The 16,039-nt window shown below is 66.1% G+C and overlaps 3 protein-coding genes across 3 annotated transcripts; 2 read left to right on the top strand and 1 right to left on the bottom strand.

The window, feature by feature from the left end:
- Positions 1–37: 37 nt before the first annotated feature.
- IL17RC (interleukin 17 receptor C) lies at positions 38–4,636 on the top strand. The gene is given in 18 exon segments (XM_071550419.1): positions 38–265; positions 267–392; positions 466–487; positions 573–946; positions 1,136–1,247; positions 1,314–1,358; positions 1,516–1,655; positions 1,852–1,911; positions 2,073–2,127; positions 2,226–2,410; positions 2,489–2,539; positions 2,624–2,669; positions 2,779–2,891; positions 2,990–3,058; positions 3,131–3,188; positions 3,321–3,416; positions 3,497–3,535; positions 4,006–4,636. Coding segments are annotated over 18 exon segments (2,412 nt in total). The 5' UTR covers positions 38–52; the 3' UTR covers positions 4,614–4,636.
- A 683-nt stretch (positions 4,637–5,319) lies between these two features.
- Positions 5,320–8,543, top strand: CRELD1 (cysteine rich with EGF like domains 1). Its single transcript, XM_071550426.1, has 10 exons — positions 5,320–5,520; positions 5,972–6,054; positions 6,128–6,238; positions 6,313–6,404; positions 6,507–6,683; positions 6,796–6,891; positions 6,986–7,069; positions 7,183–7,278; positions 7,371–7,514; positions 7,617–8,543. The coding sequence occupies exons 1-10, from the start codon at positions 5,347–5,349 to the stop codon at positions 7,835–7,837; spliced, it is 1,278 nt and encodes a 425-aa protein (XP_071406527.1). The 5' UTR covers positions 5,320–5,346; the 3' UTR covers positions 7,838–8,543.
- Positions 8,544–8,629: 86 nt separating this feature from the next.
- Positions 8,630–13,119, bottom strand: PRRT3 (proline rich transmembrane protein 3). Its single transcript, XM_071550418.1, has 4 exons — positions 13,038–13,119; positions 11,172–12,256; positions 10,946–11,086; positions 8,630–10,507 (listed from the first exon to the last, which is right to left on the bottom strand). Exons 2-4 carry the CDS (start codon positions 12,235–12,237, stop codon positions 8,769–8,771), a joined length of 2,946 nt encoding a protein of 981 aa, XP_071406519.1. The 5' UTR covers positions 12,238–12,256; positions 13,038–13,119; the 3' UTR covers positions 8,630–8,768.
- Between the last annotated feature and the right edge of the window lie 2,920 nt (positions 13,120–16,039).

Raw genomic sequence — 16,039 nt, 5'->3', positions numbered from 1 at the left:
GGAGCGTCCCAGGGTCGCTGTGGCTGGCTGGTTCCAGCCTGGGCACCGTGCCATGGGGCCAACCTCATCCCTGTGGGGCCCCAAGCCCTCCCGGGGGTGCCGGGGCACGGATCCCTCTGTGGTCGGTGCGGGAACGGGAGGCCCCACCCCAGGGCGGCTGCTGACGCCACGCCAGGGCCCGGGTGTCCGGGATCGGAGCAGGAAGCGGGAGCGGGCGGCGGCGGCGGGGCCCGTGGAGTCGGGAGAGGCTGTTTGGGAGGGCGCGGTGTGGGGCCGGGGCGCCCCACGGCCCCGGCCCCGCCATGCACGCGCTGGGGCAGCTCCTGCTCGTGCTGGTGGTGAGGGTGGTGGGCGGGCGTGGAAGCCCCCGCGACACCCTGGCCTGCTCCCAGGTGGGTCGGTGTCACCGGCGCTCGGGCACTGGGCACCCAGCACCTCCGCCGGCCTCACCCCCGCCTCCCCCAGGGCCTCGCCTGCCGCCTCTTGGGTAAGTCCCACCACCGTGCCATGGCTCCCAGCTCACCCAGGGCACGGGGACCCGCGCCCACGCTGCTCTCCCTGTGTCCCCCCAGACAGCGACGTGTTGTGCGGGATGGAGCCCCCGGGGCCTGGCCACAGGCTGGCCCTGGCTGCTCTGCGCCTGGAGCCAGCGCTGCACTGCGCCCAGCCCGCGGCCTGTGTGCCCTGCCTGGAGGCTCGAGTGCGCCTGGCCTTGGCACCTGCCGGCAGCCCCAGTGCCCAGCCCCACCGCCCCGCACTGCCAGCGATCCCCGGGGCAGCGGGCGGCGGTGATGGCGGACAGCGGTCACCAGCGGCCGGGGCCACCTTGTCCCAGACCAACATCACTGCGCTGCTGCTGCTCTCGGGGCACGCGTACGCCTCCTCCCGCTGCGTGGCTGTGGAGGTCTGGGCAACTCGGGACCCCAAACCGCGCAGCCGAACCATGGTATGTAGGTGCGGGGACTGATGATGGGTGTCCCAGCACTGTCAGTCCCTGGGCACTGAGGATGTGGGCACTGGCAGTGGCGCATCTCCATGGCGCGGGGGTCCCGTGCCCCAGGGAGCCCCAGGGAGGTGCGTGCTGGCGGTACCGGTGCCTCGCCGCAGCGGGGTGGTTGGTGGTTTTCCTGCCCAGGGCTGGGTGATCTTCCGGTGCTTCGAGGCGCCGCTGGGCTCTGAGCTCCACGTCACGGTGTACACGAACTCACGTGGACGGCGGATGCTGAGCCAGCAGAAGCGGGTGCCAGGTGAGACCCAGCATGCCCCGTGTGGTGGTCCCATCTCCCCTGCCCACTGACTCCCTGTCCCTGCAGACTGCTCATGGCCCGCAGCACAGGATGCTGTCCCCCAGTGCCAAGGTAGGTGCTGGTGTCACCCCACCTTGGTTTGCATCCCCTGGGGAGAGCTGGGCAGTGGATACCAGGGGTGAGGTGACCCTGGGAGTGCTGTGCCCTGTGCTATGGTTCTGGGTGGGCAGTGCCCAGAGCTGGGTAACCTGAGCTGCCTCTGGTGCAGTGCCCAGGCTGCGGGTCTACCCGGGGCAGAAGGAGGTGGTTGTGGAGGTGCAGGAGGCTGTGCCAGAACACAGCTACACGCTCCGGCTCTACCACAACCAGAGCCACGGCACCAGTGGGCCAGGGCGTGCAATGACCGCGGTGAGTATGACCCCCTTCCCTCACTCCCCACCTTGCTGGGTCCCCGGCTGCTCCCCTACTCCCTGTTCCCGAGAAGCCGTGTCCGTGTTACAGGCAGTGTCCTGGGAGAGGGTCCCCCTGGGCATGAGTCCCTCTGGGTGACTCTGCTGGGGGGCACTTTGCCACGGGGTGACCCACGTCTGGTTGCTGGTAGCAGAGCAGACCCATGAACTACAGTCTGCCTGTGGATGAGGTGCTGCCCTGCCTCTGTATGCAGGTGGGCACCTGGCTGGGCACAACGGGGGTGGCAGGATAGCACCAAAAAAGAGGGTCTTCAGGATCTGTGTATCTCCCTCTGGCATCCCAAGGGAGCCAGCTGGATCACAGTTACAGCATAGACACCTCAAATCTTTTCGTTTTCTCTCTCTATGCTCCCAGGTCTGGCTGGAGACACAGGACCCGCTGAGAGCCACCCTGTGCCCCTTCTCCCATGGTAGCTGCACCAGCAAGCTGGGATGTGGAAATGATGGGACACAGGGGATCTGAGGGGACACCACATGGGGTGACACCCCTCTCCTGATGCCACCGCAGATGCCAGGGCCTGGGAGCAACTGTGGGCACATAGCCAGCTGATCCTACACACTGAGGGGCAGGTGCTGACCTGCTCCGTCTCAGCCCCCTGCGACCTCCCAGCCAAGCTGGTGCCCTGCTGGCAACCAGTACCCTCTGGGCCCTGCCAACCCCTCCCCGGTGTGCAGCAGCCTGCTGTGGGACAGGTGAGTAGGGCTCTGTGGGGTGCTGAGGGCTCATGAAGGATGCAGATGGCATTCATGGAGCATCCCTTCCACTCACAGGGACCCCAGGAGTTTGGAAGGCTGCGGCCACATCCCAACCTCTGCATGCAGGTAGGACACCGCTCTGCCCCATGGCTGTCCCATGAACAGCCCCACAGGCAGCCCCAGGCACTGCTAATCCAATCTCTGGGGCAGGTGTGGAGTGGTGGGCAGGTCCAGCTGACCCAGTGCCTGCAGGACCGTGAGTACTGCTGGGTTGGGAAGGCAGGGTAAGGCCTGCATGTCTAGCTGGGGGGAAACCCTCCCTAGCCTCCCCTTGCCACCCCACCAGCCCCCTGGCACCTCCCCAGGAGTGCTGGCTGGCCGCCCCGATGACCTCCTGCTGCTGGAGCATGGGGGGAATGCCTCGTGGTGTGCCATGGAGCAGGGTGTCTGCACACCCCTTGCCAGCTTCACCCGCACGGTAAGGGACAGGGACACTCATGTCCTGGCACTGGTGGCACAGGGAGCCCTGTGTCCAACAGTGGTGGCACAGCTGTCTGACCCACTGTGCTGTTGCAGGGAACGGGGTACCCTGGGCTGCTGGAGCAGGATCTGCAGCGGGATGTGGCAGCAGGGCAGTGCTGGCAGGTCAGTGTGGGCAGCCAGCAGGTAGTGGGCAGGGACCAGGCAGTGTCTGATGTGTGTCTGTGTCCCCTGCAGGTCTGGCACCCTGAAAACAGCACTGGGGTCACACTCTGGGCCTGTCCCATGCACAAGTGTGAGTGTCAATGGCCGTGGTGGGGGAGAGGGGGAGTGGTGGGAGGCTGAGGGAAAGCATCCAACTGTGTAGCCACCAGAGACTCCTGCTGGGTGCCGGGGGGCCTTGGTGGACACAGATTCTGCCCCACAGACCTGCGTGCCCGTTGGGCACTGGTGTGGATGGGGGTGCTGCTGGGGACTGCCTGTCTCCTACTCTTGCTCCTGCTGAAGAAGGAGGACCTGAAAGGTGAGCAGTGCACCCTTGGGGCCTGTGCTTAGCCTAGGACCCCTCACGGGAACCCACCTCATAACCTCTCCTCCTCACAGGATGGCTGAAGTCCCTGAGGGCTGGCTATGGCTCTGAGGGTGAGTGTGGGGTGAGCCTGGGGTCTGGGAGGTGTGGGCAGGGATGTTTATGCCTTCCCCAGAGCGGTCAGGGGGCAGAGCAGGTGGGTCCCCCACACCAAGACAGGTCTGGGCTTGCCTGCGCAACAGGCTAGGTAGGGGTCTAGGGGAACAGAGAAGAGTATGGCAACGCTATCAGTGGTAGGACAAATTCCAACCTGTCTTCCATGAGGGCTATCTCTTAGGATAGGTAAGGGGACTTGGGAAGGGGACTGGTACACTGAGCAGGGGGTGGGTTCCACCTCGGTGGTGAGCTTAGCTGCTGCCCATTGTGGCTGTTCCTTAGCTTGGGTGTGGGAGTTTGGGGAACAGAGGCAAGGGATACTCTTCTTCCCTCATGGATGCTTCGCCCCATCATGAGCGCTCCCACCATAGAGTGGGTATGGGTGCAGGGTGCCCAGAGGGATCCAGGCACTGATGATGCCCACCAGGTCCTCTGCAAGGCCGACGGGCACTGCTGGTACATGCGGCGGAGCCAGTGGCAGAGCGGGCAGCGTGTGCCTTGATGGCAGCTCTGCGCCCACTGGGGCTGCTGGTGGCAGCAGCACCAGGGGGTGGCAGTGGGGTAGCATCGTGGGGGCCACTGCCCTGGCTGCATGCCCAACACCACCGGGCGCTGCGTGACGGTGACACCATTGTTCTCCTCCTCTCTCCGGCTGCGGTGGCTGCTGCACGCCAGTGGGACACCAGGGCCAGGGTCGTGCCGGGGTCCAGGGTTGCTGAAAGCAGCCTTGGCCCCTGGCACAACCCTGGCCCTGCTGATGTACCAGCCGTGGCACCCTGTGAGGTGTTTGCGGCAGCGCTGTCCTGTGCCATGCCAGCGCTGGCAGCGGGCACTGGGCGCTACATGGTGGTCCGGCTGGAGGCCTTGGTGCCGGCAGTGCCCCCAGCATTGCAGGCAGTCCCTGCCTTTGCACTGCCCAGTGAGATGAGGGGCTTCCTGCGGGCACTGGCAGGATCAGTCCGCTGGCAGGGCCGGTGGCCAGAGCCATATGTGGTGGCACTGAATGAGGCGCTGCGGCGGGCGGTGGGGGAATAAAGGGGTGAAGGTGCTTTTCCTGACCTTGAGTCCAGCTCTGAGTCCAGTGGGAAGTGGGATGGCTGTGGGAGGGATGATGGGGAGGTGGTGATGGGGAGGTACAGGGGGCTGGGGACAGGAAGAGGGTCTGGGCTGGCTTGGGCATGAAGGGGAAGTGAGTTGGTTTGGTTGGAGGGTGGATGGGGAACGCCAATTTAGGGGTATGAAGGGGACCTGGATCAGTTTGGGGTGGTGATGGAGAACTGGACCAGTTCATTGTGGGACGAGGGGGAAGTGGGACAGTTTGGAATGTGAGAGGGAATTGGACCAATTCAGGGTGGGATGAGGAGGAACTGGGCAAATCTGGGGGCAGTGAGAGAACTGGGCCAGTTTTGGGAGGTGAGGAGGAGCTAGACCAGTTTGACGAGAGGGGGAGAAGATGAACAGGACTGGTTTGGCTGGGTGGGGGGCGTGATGGGGAGCCCATTGCGTCAGGCGTTGAGGGCGTCGCCCAGCCCAAGCGAGAACGGGTCCGGTGCGCTCCGTGCGGCGTCACCGACCTCAGCCCACCCGCGCTCCCCGCACCGGCCGCCTGTGGCTGCGGCCCCTTTAAGGCGCGGGTGGGTGGGTCCGGCAGGAGATGCGGATTGGCTGGGAGCGGGGGGCCGGCGGCGGCGGCGCGCGGCCATTGGCGGGAGCGGCGGCGCTGAGTCAGCGGGCGCGGCCCACGTGGTGCGGGCGGGGCGGGTGCGCGATGGCGCCGCTGCCGCGGCCGGGCCGGCGCGGGGGGCCCGGGCTGGGGGGGGCCGTGCTGGGGGCCGCCCTCCTCGGGGGGGTCCTGCTGGCGGCCCGCGCCGACCCCGACCCGCACCGGGACGGGGCCGAGCCGTGCCGAGCCTGCCGCGGCCTCGCCGACAGCTTCAGCAGGGTGCGGGGCGAGGGGGCACGGGCCTGATGGGGGGACGCGGCCGCTGCTGGCGGGGAGCCGGGGGCGGGGGGGCGGTGCGGGAGATACCCGCGGGTGGCAGACGTGGAGGACACGGCCTGGGGGTGGTGGTGAGCAGGGATGAAGCAGGTCCTGGGTGGGGGGATGTAGCCGCAAGTGCCCAGAGGCAGCACAGGGCGGGAGGATCAGGGTGGTTACAGGGATGGCCTGCGGGGACACTGGTGAGGTTGGAGCACTCCCACAGCGTCCCTGGGGAAGGGAGAGGATCCCGGGATACAGTGGCTGAACTCTGGGGAGGGGGAGAGGGTGGCAGATCCCTGGGAAGTGGCGTGTCCTTGTGGGAAGGAGGGGGACACGGCTCTGATTGGACCTTATGGGGAGGGAAATTATCTGTGGGTTCCATGCCTGTGCTGCCACCCCTCTGTGTGCCCAGGGCCTGGAGCGGACGGAGCATGAGGGCTTTGGCGGGGGCAACACGGCGTGGGAGGAGGAGAAATTGTCCAAGTATCAGCACAGGTGAGTGACCCCGCTGGGTGAGCCCAGATGCCCCAGGGGACATGTCCACACACTAACTCCTGTGTCCCCACAGTGAGACCCGTCTCCTGGAGGTGCTGGAGGGTGTCTGTGCTCCTTCAGACTTTGCCTGCCACCAGCTGCTGGAGCGGAGTGAGGAGCACGTGGAGCAGTGGTGGTTCCATGAGTGAGTCTGGGGATGGGGACATGGTGGGGCAGGGGGATGGCAGGGGGCTGAGCGCTGTGTCCTGTCCTCCCCAGGCAGCAGCAGCACCCCAACTTCTTCCAATGGCTGTGTGTGGACAGGCTGATGCTCTGTTGCCCACCTGGCACCTACGGCCCGGACTGCCGGTGTGAGTAGCTGTGGGGTGAGTGGGGTGGTGCTGGGGCTGGAGGGGCCCCCCTGGCTGCCACCCGTGCCCTGGCTGCCAGCCGGCTGCTCTCTCCCCTTGCAGCGTGTGCCGGCGGGCCCCGGCAGCCCTGCAGTGGCAATGGGCGATGCGATGGTGATGGCACACGCCGCGGCACCGGCCTGTGTGTCTGCAGCCCAGGCTACGGTGGCCCCTTCTGCGCTGAGTGCGGTGACGGCTACTATGAGGTCTCGCGGAACAAGAGCCACCTGATGTGTGCTGGTAGGTGGGGGCCAGAGGGGCCGTGCAGCTGGGGGTCCCCCAGTGCTGCCCAGACTTTGGGTGAAGGCAGCTGCCCCCTGCCTGCACCCAAAGCCTCACTCCCTGCCCTCAGAGTGCTACCAGGCATGCGGGCGCTGCACGGGGCCCGAGGACTCCAGCTGCCTCCGCTGCAAGAGGGGCTGGGTACTGCATGAGCACCGCTGCATCGGTGAGTGTGGGTTGGGGGTGAGTTTGGGGTCATGACGGGCTGGCTGTGTCTCAGGAGCCAGGGCTCAGCAGGACTGTCCCCACTTCTTCCTCAGACATCGATGAGTGCGGCACGGAGATGGCGCATTGCCGAGCTAACCAGTACTGCGTCAACACGGAGGGCTCCTATGAGTGCCGAGGTCAGGAGGAGGTAGAGGGTTTCTGTGCAGCTGGCTCTCCCCTGGTTGAGGCCACCCCTGGCTGGGCTGGGAGGAGGCTCCAGCAGCAACCCCAGCTCCTTTCCCCATGGCAGACTGCTCCACGGCTTGCATTGGCTGCATGGGCGCTGGGCCGGCTCGCTGCAAGAAGTGCAACAAGGGCTACTGGCGGGATGGAGCCAAGTGCCTGGGTGAGTGCCCTGTAGGCTGAGGGGCTGTACTGCCCCCTCCCCACTGCCTGAGCCCTGCCTGAGCCCTGCCTGAGCCCTGTCTCCCGCCCCAGATGTGGATGAATGTGCCAGTGCCGAGGAACCGGTGTGCACCGGAGTGCAGGAGGTGTGTGAGAACACAGAGGGCAGCTACCGCTGCGTGTGCGCCCAGGGCCATGTCCGTCGGGATGGGCAGTGCATCGAGGACAAGCCCCCTGGTATGGCCTGACACGGTTTAGGGGGATGAGCAGAGGGTGTGGGTGGCAGTGGGGGGGCTCTGGCTGTTCAGCTGTGCCTCCCCACGAGCACTGTCCATGCAGATGCCCCAGAGAAGGGCTTCTTTGACGACGTGACCGATGATGAGGTGGTGGTGCTGCAGCAGATGTTCTTCGGTGTGATGATCTGTGCCCTTGCCACACTGGCTGCCAAGGGTGACATGGTCTTCACTGCCATCTTCATCGGAGCTGTGGCTGCCATGGCCGGCTACTGGCTCTCTGACCGCAGCGACCGCGTCCTCGATGGCTTCATGAAGGGCAGATAGCTCTGGGGCTGCTGGGCACGAGTGGGGAGGCAGGCTCAGCCTGGCGTGTGGGGCCCTCCCCTGAGCAGGGCTGGCTGATGAGGCTGCATCCTGCACACGGTGCTGTGCCCTGCATGTGTCCCCCAGCCCCGCCTTAGCGTAGGGTCTCGTTTTTTCCCCCCTGCAAAATGAGCCAGGGGTACCTGATCCCGGGGGCCCCCACACAGCCCCCTCTGGGCACAGGAGTGATGCCAGGCAGTGTGGCAGTGTGTGGGGGGCACAGCATGCTGCCCCCAGCCCAGCCCCTTGTGTTCTGAAGGAGAGGTCTGTAGTCATGGCAGGTGAGAGGGTGGGGGGGCAGGTGAGGGGGTGGTCCTGCTACCCACCCCCAGGCTGAGGCTGCTGGCCCTGTAGGACCCCCCTCCCATGAGGCCATTCCCTGGGGGGCAGTGAGGGGCTGGGTCCCCCCTCTGCCCTGAGCTAGGGGGCTGGGAGAGCTGCCCCCCTCATCCCACCCTTCCTTCCCATGTCCCTGGGCAGAGCCCATCTCCCCTCCCAGGCTGGGCAGGCTGGGGGCCTCTTGCTGCTGGCGGGGTGCTGTCCAGATGTGGGGGGAGCCCTGCTGGATGCATGAGTGTGGCCGTTGCATTTGTCTGTGGTTTGTCCGTCGGGGTGTGCCCATCTGTCTGTGTGTCCATATCTCAGGAAATAAAGCTCTGCACACCCAGCTCAGCTGCTCCGGGCAGGATCAGGGGGAGCTGGAGGTGCTGCTGCCCACCCCCACCTCCACACCTCAAGAGGGCTGTCTCCACCCAGCATAAACTCTTTATTTCTCTCATTTGGCACAAATGGAGCTGGCCCCTGCCCAGACTTGCAGGGGTGCAGGATCAGACCCCCGCACCCCCATGCTGGGCTCGTCCCTGTGCACCCCAAGTCTCTGCACATCCCTGGCTCAGAGCTCAATGGTGTCACTGGAGAGGCTGCGGGAATCCACCGCCTTGCCAAGGGCTGGGAAGCCGCGGGGACCCTCGCGCTCCCAGCCGGGGGGTCCGGCGGGCACCAGGAGCGGGGCCCGGCTGGGTGCCTCATCCAGGGGCAGGCTGTCGGGGGAGGACAGCCCGTGGCGCCAGGGGTTCCAGCTGATCTTCAGTGAGCTGCTCTCCAGCGAGCTGGCTGAGGCGGTGACGGTGACGGTGATCGTGCCCGGGGGCTGCCGGGGCCCGGGCAGCTCTGTGAGCGAGCTGCACCGCACCATGCGCCCCAAGCCAGGGCTCTCGCCGGGGGCTGGGGAGCCGTGCAGTGAGGCACCAGAACCGCGGCGGGGGCGGCCGAAGAGGCCGTCGTGCAGGAGGTGGCGGCGGCAGAGCGCCTGGTCGATGCTGCGGCGCAGGTCGATGGGGGACGGCGGGCGGAAGGCCAGTTCCCCCAGCGAGGGGGACGAGCCCTGCTCGAAGGTGGCACACGAGCGGGCGGCCAGCATGTTGGGGCACTTGGGGCTGAGCCCCGGTATCCCGGCGCCAGCTGCCCAGGCCTCGTTGCTGTCCTTGAGGGCCCGCAGTGGCAGCTGCTCTGCTGGGTTGCGGATGAGGCTCTTGGAGATGTCATTGGCGGGTGTCCGCTCCGTGCCGCTGCCACCGGCGCTGCCACCGGCCCAGTCGTAGCAGTTGTTGGGGTACTCGGGTGCCTCGGCTTTGCGGCCAGCACAGAAGTACCGCAGCGCCTTGGCCCAGCAGGAGTGGCCCGCGGGGCTCTGGCGGTGGCACCGGCAGCACACGGGCTCAGCGGCAGCTGCCAGCAGTGCCAGGGCTGTGCCCAGCTCGCCCATCCGCAGCCAGAGCTGTGCCGCCCAGCCAGGCCGGGAGAAGCGGCCGGGCACCCCCAGGGCCGCCCTCAGCCACACCGCGCTGTAGAGCTGCAGCCCGCACACCGGCAGCCCCAGCACCGCCGCCGCCAGCAGCGCCCGCGCCCCTGGCCCCGCGCTCGGCCCCTCGCAGGGCGCCCGCAGCACGCGCCAGCACCCCCAGAGCCCCCCCAGCAGCAGCAGCGCCCCCGCCACGCAGCCCAGCGCCTGCAGCCCCAGCGCGGCGCCGAGACCCAGCCGGGGCGGCAGCAGGTCGGCAGCTCCCAGCACCGCGCCCTGCAGGGCAGCGACAGCGCCCAGCGCCGGCAGCGCCCGCAGCCGGGCGGGCAGCAGCTGGAGCTGGGCCAGGCGCTGCAGCCGCTGGAGCAGCAGGGCAAAGGTGGCGAGCAGCAGCGGGAAGGGGGATGTGTGGAGCAGCAGCAGGGCTGGGCCGGGCAGGCGGCCCCGGGCCCCGTAGGGGTCCAGCAGCAGGAAGGTGGCCCGCAGCAGGCAGGCCGCCAGCAGCAGCCCGTGGGCCCCCACGCTATGGGGCAGGTGTGGGGGCCGCAGGATGGCCGTTCCTGCCAGCCCGGCCAGGCATCCCAGCGCCAGCAGCAGGAAGATGGTGGCCATCCCATAGACATGGGCCTCCCAGGAGAAGCCCAGCGGGTGCTGCAGCTCAGCCCAGCGCAGCCCGGTCCCATTGGCCCCTGGTGCTGTTGGGGCATGGCTGGGCTGTGGCTGTGGCGAGGATAGATTTCGGGAACCTGGATGCGGCGTCACCCCTGCTCGTCGCCACGTGGCCGAGGGGGACACAGTGCTGGTGTTGGTGGCCTGTGTCCCTGAAGTGTCTGCAGGCAGGAAGGAGGGGTACGGTCAGTGGGGAGTGGGGGGCTTGGTGGCATCCAGCTCCCACCTGCACCTCACACTGGGGTGTATCAGATGTGGCACCTGAGCACTGCAGTGGGGTTTGTGCTGTGCTGGCCAGGGCTGTGCCCCCAGGTGCCTCCCGGGATTTTCTGTCAGGACCCACAGTGCAGGGGGTGGCATGTTCCCGGTCATGTCCCTGTCCCCCCTGGGGAAGCCCCCACCGGCCGAGCACTTAGCACTAATCCCTGCAGGCAGGAGTAGATTAGGGCCGTCGTCAGGTGCAATCCTGATTGAAGGTGTCACTGTGTCCCAGCTGGGAAGCCCAAGATAGCTGCTATCCCCCCCACCAGCCCTGACACTGTGGATGGGCTCCCACAGCATCTGCAGAATGGATGGGCTTGGATGCAGCCCTGCATCACCTGAGTGCCTGGTCCCGAGCATCCCTGTAGTGGGATGCACCGTTGGCTGTGGGGTCACTATGGTGGCATTTGGGATGCTCACTGCACCCACAGCACCCCGGACACGCTGTGGGGAGCCGACATCCTCCTCGGGCAGCAGCCCTGTGAGAGAGGGCAGAGCAGGGTGCTGGCACCTGTGGGGGCTTGGTCCCCACCAAGGGGTTCCCCACACCATGTCAGCTCCTACCTGTGCTGAAGGTGCCAGAGGTAGCCGTGCTGGAGGCAGGTAGAGGCACAGGGCTGGTGCTGAGGACACCCCCTTGCTCTGTCTTCCCGGGGTCTGTGCGAGGGGCTGCATTCCTGGGGTTGGTGGTGTTGTGGCTTAGTGGGGCCCTCCGGGTGCTGCGCTGGTGGGATGAGAGCCCTCGGGTCCAGAGCTCAGCCAGCCCCCAGGATGGGGCTGTGGGGGACAGCTGTGGGGCAGTGCTGGACAGAGCCAGGGAGGGGCTGGAGAGCCCTCCTGTGTCCCCCCATCTGCCCACCGGCTGTGCAGAGCCAGGACTGGTGTGGGGACCCCAGGCTGGCTCTGTGCCTGTGGGGTGGGAGACAGGGACAGTGCCAAGTGGAACTGACTGGCTGCTGGCTGGAGTGAGCTGCACATCCTGAGAGAGGCCCGGGGCCGCCGTGGATTCCTCCACCACTGTCTGTCCCCCTCTGTGGGCATCTGCTGTCCCTGTTCCCAGTGCCAGCAGAGGGTTCAGAGCAATGGTGGATACGGTTGGCCGAGGGCTGGGGGTGCCAGCTGTCTTTGTGGCACTCTGCCCTGACAGGGACAGACCCTGCCCTGCCCAGTGTGGCCCTGTGTCTGTGGGCACCCTGGGGGCCAGTGTGCTCAGTGCAGAGCCGTGGGACAGAGGGCCACCCTGGCCTTCAGCCTCATGTCCTCGCCAGGTGACAAGCGGTTCCTCTGTCACAGCCAGGGCTGTGCTGCCTTCCCTCCAGGTCCTGGTATCAGTGCCCGTCATTGTGGTTTCCATCTCCAGGGCTGCCCCTGTGCCATCCCCTGATTGCAGCGATGGGGACCAGCGCACGGGACTGTTGCCCCGCCAGCGCTCGCTCCCGGAGGTCCCGGCGCCGCTCGGCTCCCCTGATGCCTCCCAGGCGGGGGATGGGCCCGGCCACTGCTGTCCCCAGGCAGGGCTGTGCAAGGGGTCCCCGCCTAAGGACAGCCCTGCTGGCAGCACTTCCTGGGCCTGGGCGGGGACCACGGTGGCCAGGAGCATCCCCCAGGTGACGAGCTGTGCTGCAGCCATGGTGAGTACGCAGCGGGCCCTGCGGGGATGGGGGTCTGGTAAGCCAGGACCCACGGCAGCTGCCGGGGGGACTCGGACAACCAGCCATGGGGTTTCTGTGCCTGTGGCCACGCACTGGCCAGGGAGAGGGCCAGCGCCTTGACTATCCCCTCCCGGGTGGCCCCGAACCCTGTTCCCAGCTGTCCCTGATGCCGGTGGCCCCATTCCCAGTCTTTCCCTTCCCACTGTCCACGGTGCTTCCCATCTCAGTGTCTCCGGTGCAGGTGGTCTTTGGTGCTTAGTGGTCCCAACCTCCAGCGTCGCCGGTGTCCCTTTCCTGGTGCTCCATCCCCAATGTCCCCTTGCCGCTGCTCCATTCCCGGCTCTCCTCCCGGTGTCCCCTCCCCGGTTCTCCAGCCCCAGTGTCCTCTCCCGGTGTCCCCGCAGCCGGCGGCCCCGCTCTGCCGCGCTCCGTTCACCTTGGCGAGTCCCGGCCGCATCCCGGTGGGGATGCCCGGCCCGGTGCCCCGCGCCACCGCCGCACACGCGGCTCAGCCCCGCCGGGCCGGGAGCGGGGCCGGGACCGCCAGGCTGCTGCGGCGGCGGCCCCGCGGTGCGTGTGCAGGAGCCGGCGGGGCTGCGCTGCGGGTCCGGGCCCGGGACCCAAAGCAGGGACGGTGCGGCCGCCGCATCCCTCCGACCCCGCCCGCATCGCGCCGGGCCGGCTCCGGCATGCGGTGCCCGGTGCGCGGGCCGTGGTGCCGCCAGCCCCCTCCCGCCGCCCGCCGCAGCCCCGGGGGCCGCAGCCCCCCCGCGCTGACCTGCCAGTGCCGGTGCCGGTGCAGGCGGGCCGGGCTCTGCGGCGGAGCGGGCGGCGGCGGCGGCAGCAGCCGGTCACGCGCCGCCCCGAGCCGCGGGCACCCGCGCGGGAGCCCGCCCGCACCGGGAAGGGGGGGCGCAGGGCACAGCCGGGGCCGCCGCGCCGCGCCGGGACGGGACCGGGCACGGGGGCGGGCGGGTCCGTGAGGCTCAGCTGGGGCAGACTCTCGGGAACGGGTCCCCTGTGGCGCGGGTGTCTCCAGGATGTGTCTTCTTGGAGGGGCACCGGGGACAGGACCCGGGGGATTGGCGGAGGGGGGATGCTGCCCATGGGACGGACAGGGTCACCCGGAGCAGGCAGTGCGATGGCACCTCAGCGCGGGCTGTGGCCGAGGCTGGTCCGGCAGTTGCCAAGGGATAGGCGCGGGAGAGGGACTGCCGTACTCCCTAGCAGGGTCTGGTGGGGCCCTGCTACCCATCTGCCCCACACCTGCCTCCCAGCCTTGCCAAGGCCACGACGTGCTCTAGCAGCCACTGGGCTGCCAAGGTGCAGGTAATTACTTAATCTGCTTAATGGTCCAGCTGGAGAGCTGCCTGCCCTGCCGAGTTTGGGCTGGCATTGGCACAGCCACAGCACCACAAAATCACACCAGCTCAGGACTCTGTCCTGCAATGTGACTCCTGGACTCCATTTCCCTGCCTGCACCTCAGCAGTGTCTGAGCCACCACAGCCTTCGCAAAGTCCCATCATCACCATCAGTCTCCTGTCACCAGGCCAGTGGGGCCGTGTGGCACCTCAGGTCCCCATGGTAGTGCTGTGCTGACAGTAGCATTGACTGCCCCACTCCTGCTCCTGCTCCTTCTCCATTCCCAGGGCATTGTGCCTGTGTTGGGCTCACCATCAGTGCATGGGGAATCCACCCCTCTGTGGGGCAGGGAGGCTGAGGGAGCCAGCTGAGAACAGTGTCCAGGAATTTGGATGATGCAGGCACAGCAGGCCCCACAAAGCAGGCAGAGCAGGCAGTTAGTCTGGGGATTAGCACTGGGGAGGCCACAATGGGGGAGAGTGGAAGTGATCCTGCAGTGTGATGGGCATGGCCAGCACTGGGCATCACCACAGCAGGATGGTCTCATCCTGTGGATGGTGTGGCCACAGTGCTGAGTGTGTGGTGGTGCTGCGGGGAGGGAGCTGTCTGTGCTTCATATATTGCAGTCGTTGGAGCACCTTTAGCACAAGGCAGAGGTGCAGCAGCCACCTCTACATGTCCTGTGCTGTGAGAGGTTTCCTCCTCTGCCGAGTGACTCACTGGCAGATGAAAAGCTGAGCCCCCTGCTCTGTGCTGCCACAGGGGCTGCCTGCTGCCTGCACAGCCAGGAACGCCAGGTGGACCACTCAACCAGTGCTCTCATACCCCTGTGGCCATGCCCACCTGGGTGTCAAAGGCTTTTGGCCACTGTTCTCTCCCTTCTCCTGGGCTCTCCCACAAGAAGGCAGGACGAACCCCCAGTTTCAGAGAAAATTGCCACAGTTAAGAGCCTGGAGACCAGCTTTGCTTTTTTTCTGATCACTATGTGTGTTTTATGGTCCTGCCTTTTGCCCTCTGCAGTCCCCCTTGGCTGTGCTGCCAGAGGAACCACCTTGGCACCTTCCCTGGTTACAGGGTGGGATGAGACCCCACAGACACAGACACTGGCAGCCCCCATGGAGGCAAAGGCCAGGAGAAACTGTGGATGCAGGGCCCCACATGCCTGGGGCATAGCAGGCAGCCAGTGGCAGTGAGCTGGGAGTAAGGGCTGGGAGGCAGGACCCACTCCCTTTGGTGCAAGCAGGGTGCCCAGGAAGTCTGCTGCCATGCACACACATACTTCCATTTTTGTCCAACAAGGCTGAGAGAGGAACTGCCATTGTCACAGCCATATTGGAACAAACAAATACTCTTGTTGGCAGCTAAAATCCTGGAGGAGACCCTGAGTGGGAACAGGCAGGGGCTTGGGGGCCAGGGTGGCACCCTGGAACTTCATCCCTTCCACCAGGGTAGTTGGTTGAAGCGGAGGAGGCACTGCTGGCTGCTGTTCCTGTTGCACCTCTGTCTCCAGGGATTTTGCTTTGTGCTCTGTGCCAGCACATGCGTGTGGCAGGGGACTGCGGGGGTCCCCAGGGCAGCCCTGCATTGCACCCCACAGTACTGGTGCTCCATCTCGGGGTATTGAGGAGCCAGTCTCTGCTCTGCCTTTGCACAGGACCTTGCTGCAGACACCTCCAGAGGTCCCTCCAAGCTCAGCCATGTGCTGCCGAGCTCCCTGCATCCAGGCTGGGGGCTGCACAGAGACCTGCACCCGTACCTGCTGGCCCTAAAATGCAGGGGCTGGTGAGCCCCTGAGCAGGTTTTGCCCAGTGAAAGCTGTGATGGGGATGTTGTGGAGGTAGGTCCGTGAGGGCAATGTGAAATGAGTAGCAACTGCTGCCCACAGCCATCACCCAGCCCCTTTGCTGACCGGGGGTCCCAAGGCTCTGGGGGCTGCCCACACCCGCCTCTACCAACTTCTCCTTGCTAACTGACATCACTGGACCAATGTTAAACTGAAAGGGTGTAGATTACCTTCTTTAAACACCAGAGGGGAGCTGAAGAAAGGAATCTTCCCAGTTCCATGATCCAAGGGAGTTAAACAGCTAAAGAGCAGCCGCCTGCACTCCCGCTGGAATGAGACTGTGCCTCTCCTGAACAACCAACACAGAGACACTGGGCTTTGGTGAAGACACAAAGAGTTTATTAAAGCCAGGAAAAAGGGATCCCAGCCAGCCCCACTGGAAGGACAAAGCTGGATCATTTGGATTTGTGGCAACACCATAAATCTGCTTTTGTCAACACCAAAGTGCTTTTTTGCTGATAACATTTCAGATTGAAAATCAAACATGACACAAATGGCTGAAGCCGTGGGAGCTACTGATAGTCACAGCTGGGTGCCCTGGAAAGAGTTGCACTGTGGGAGTCAAGGCTGGCCA

Source organism: Pithys albifrons, chromosome 3 (assembly GCF_047495875.1).
Source record: "Pithys albifrons albifrons isolate INPA30051 chromosome 3, PitAlb_v1, whole genome shotgun sequence".
Taxonomy (NCBI): Eukaryota; Metazoa; Chordata; class Aves; order Passeriformes; family Thamnophilidae; genus Pithys; species Pithys albifrons.
Note: the sequence above shows the minus strand (reverse complement) of the source record. Positions and strands in the feature narration are given on the sequence as shown.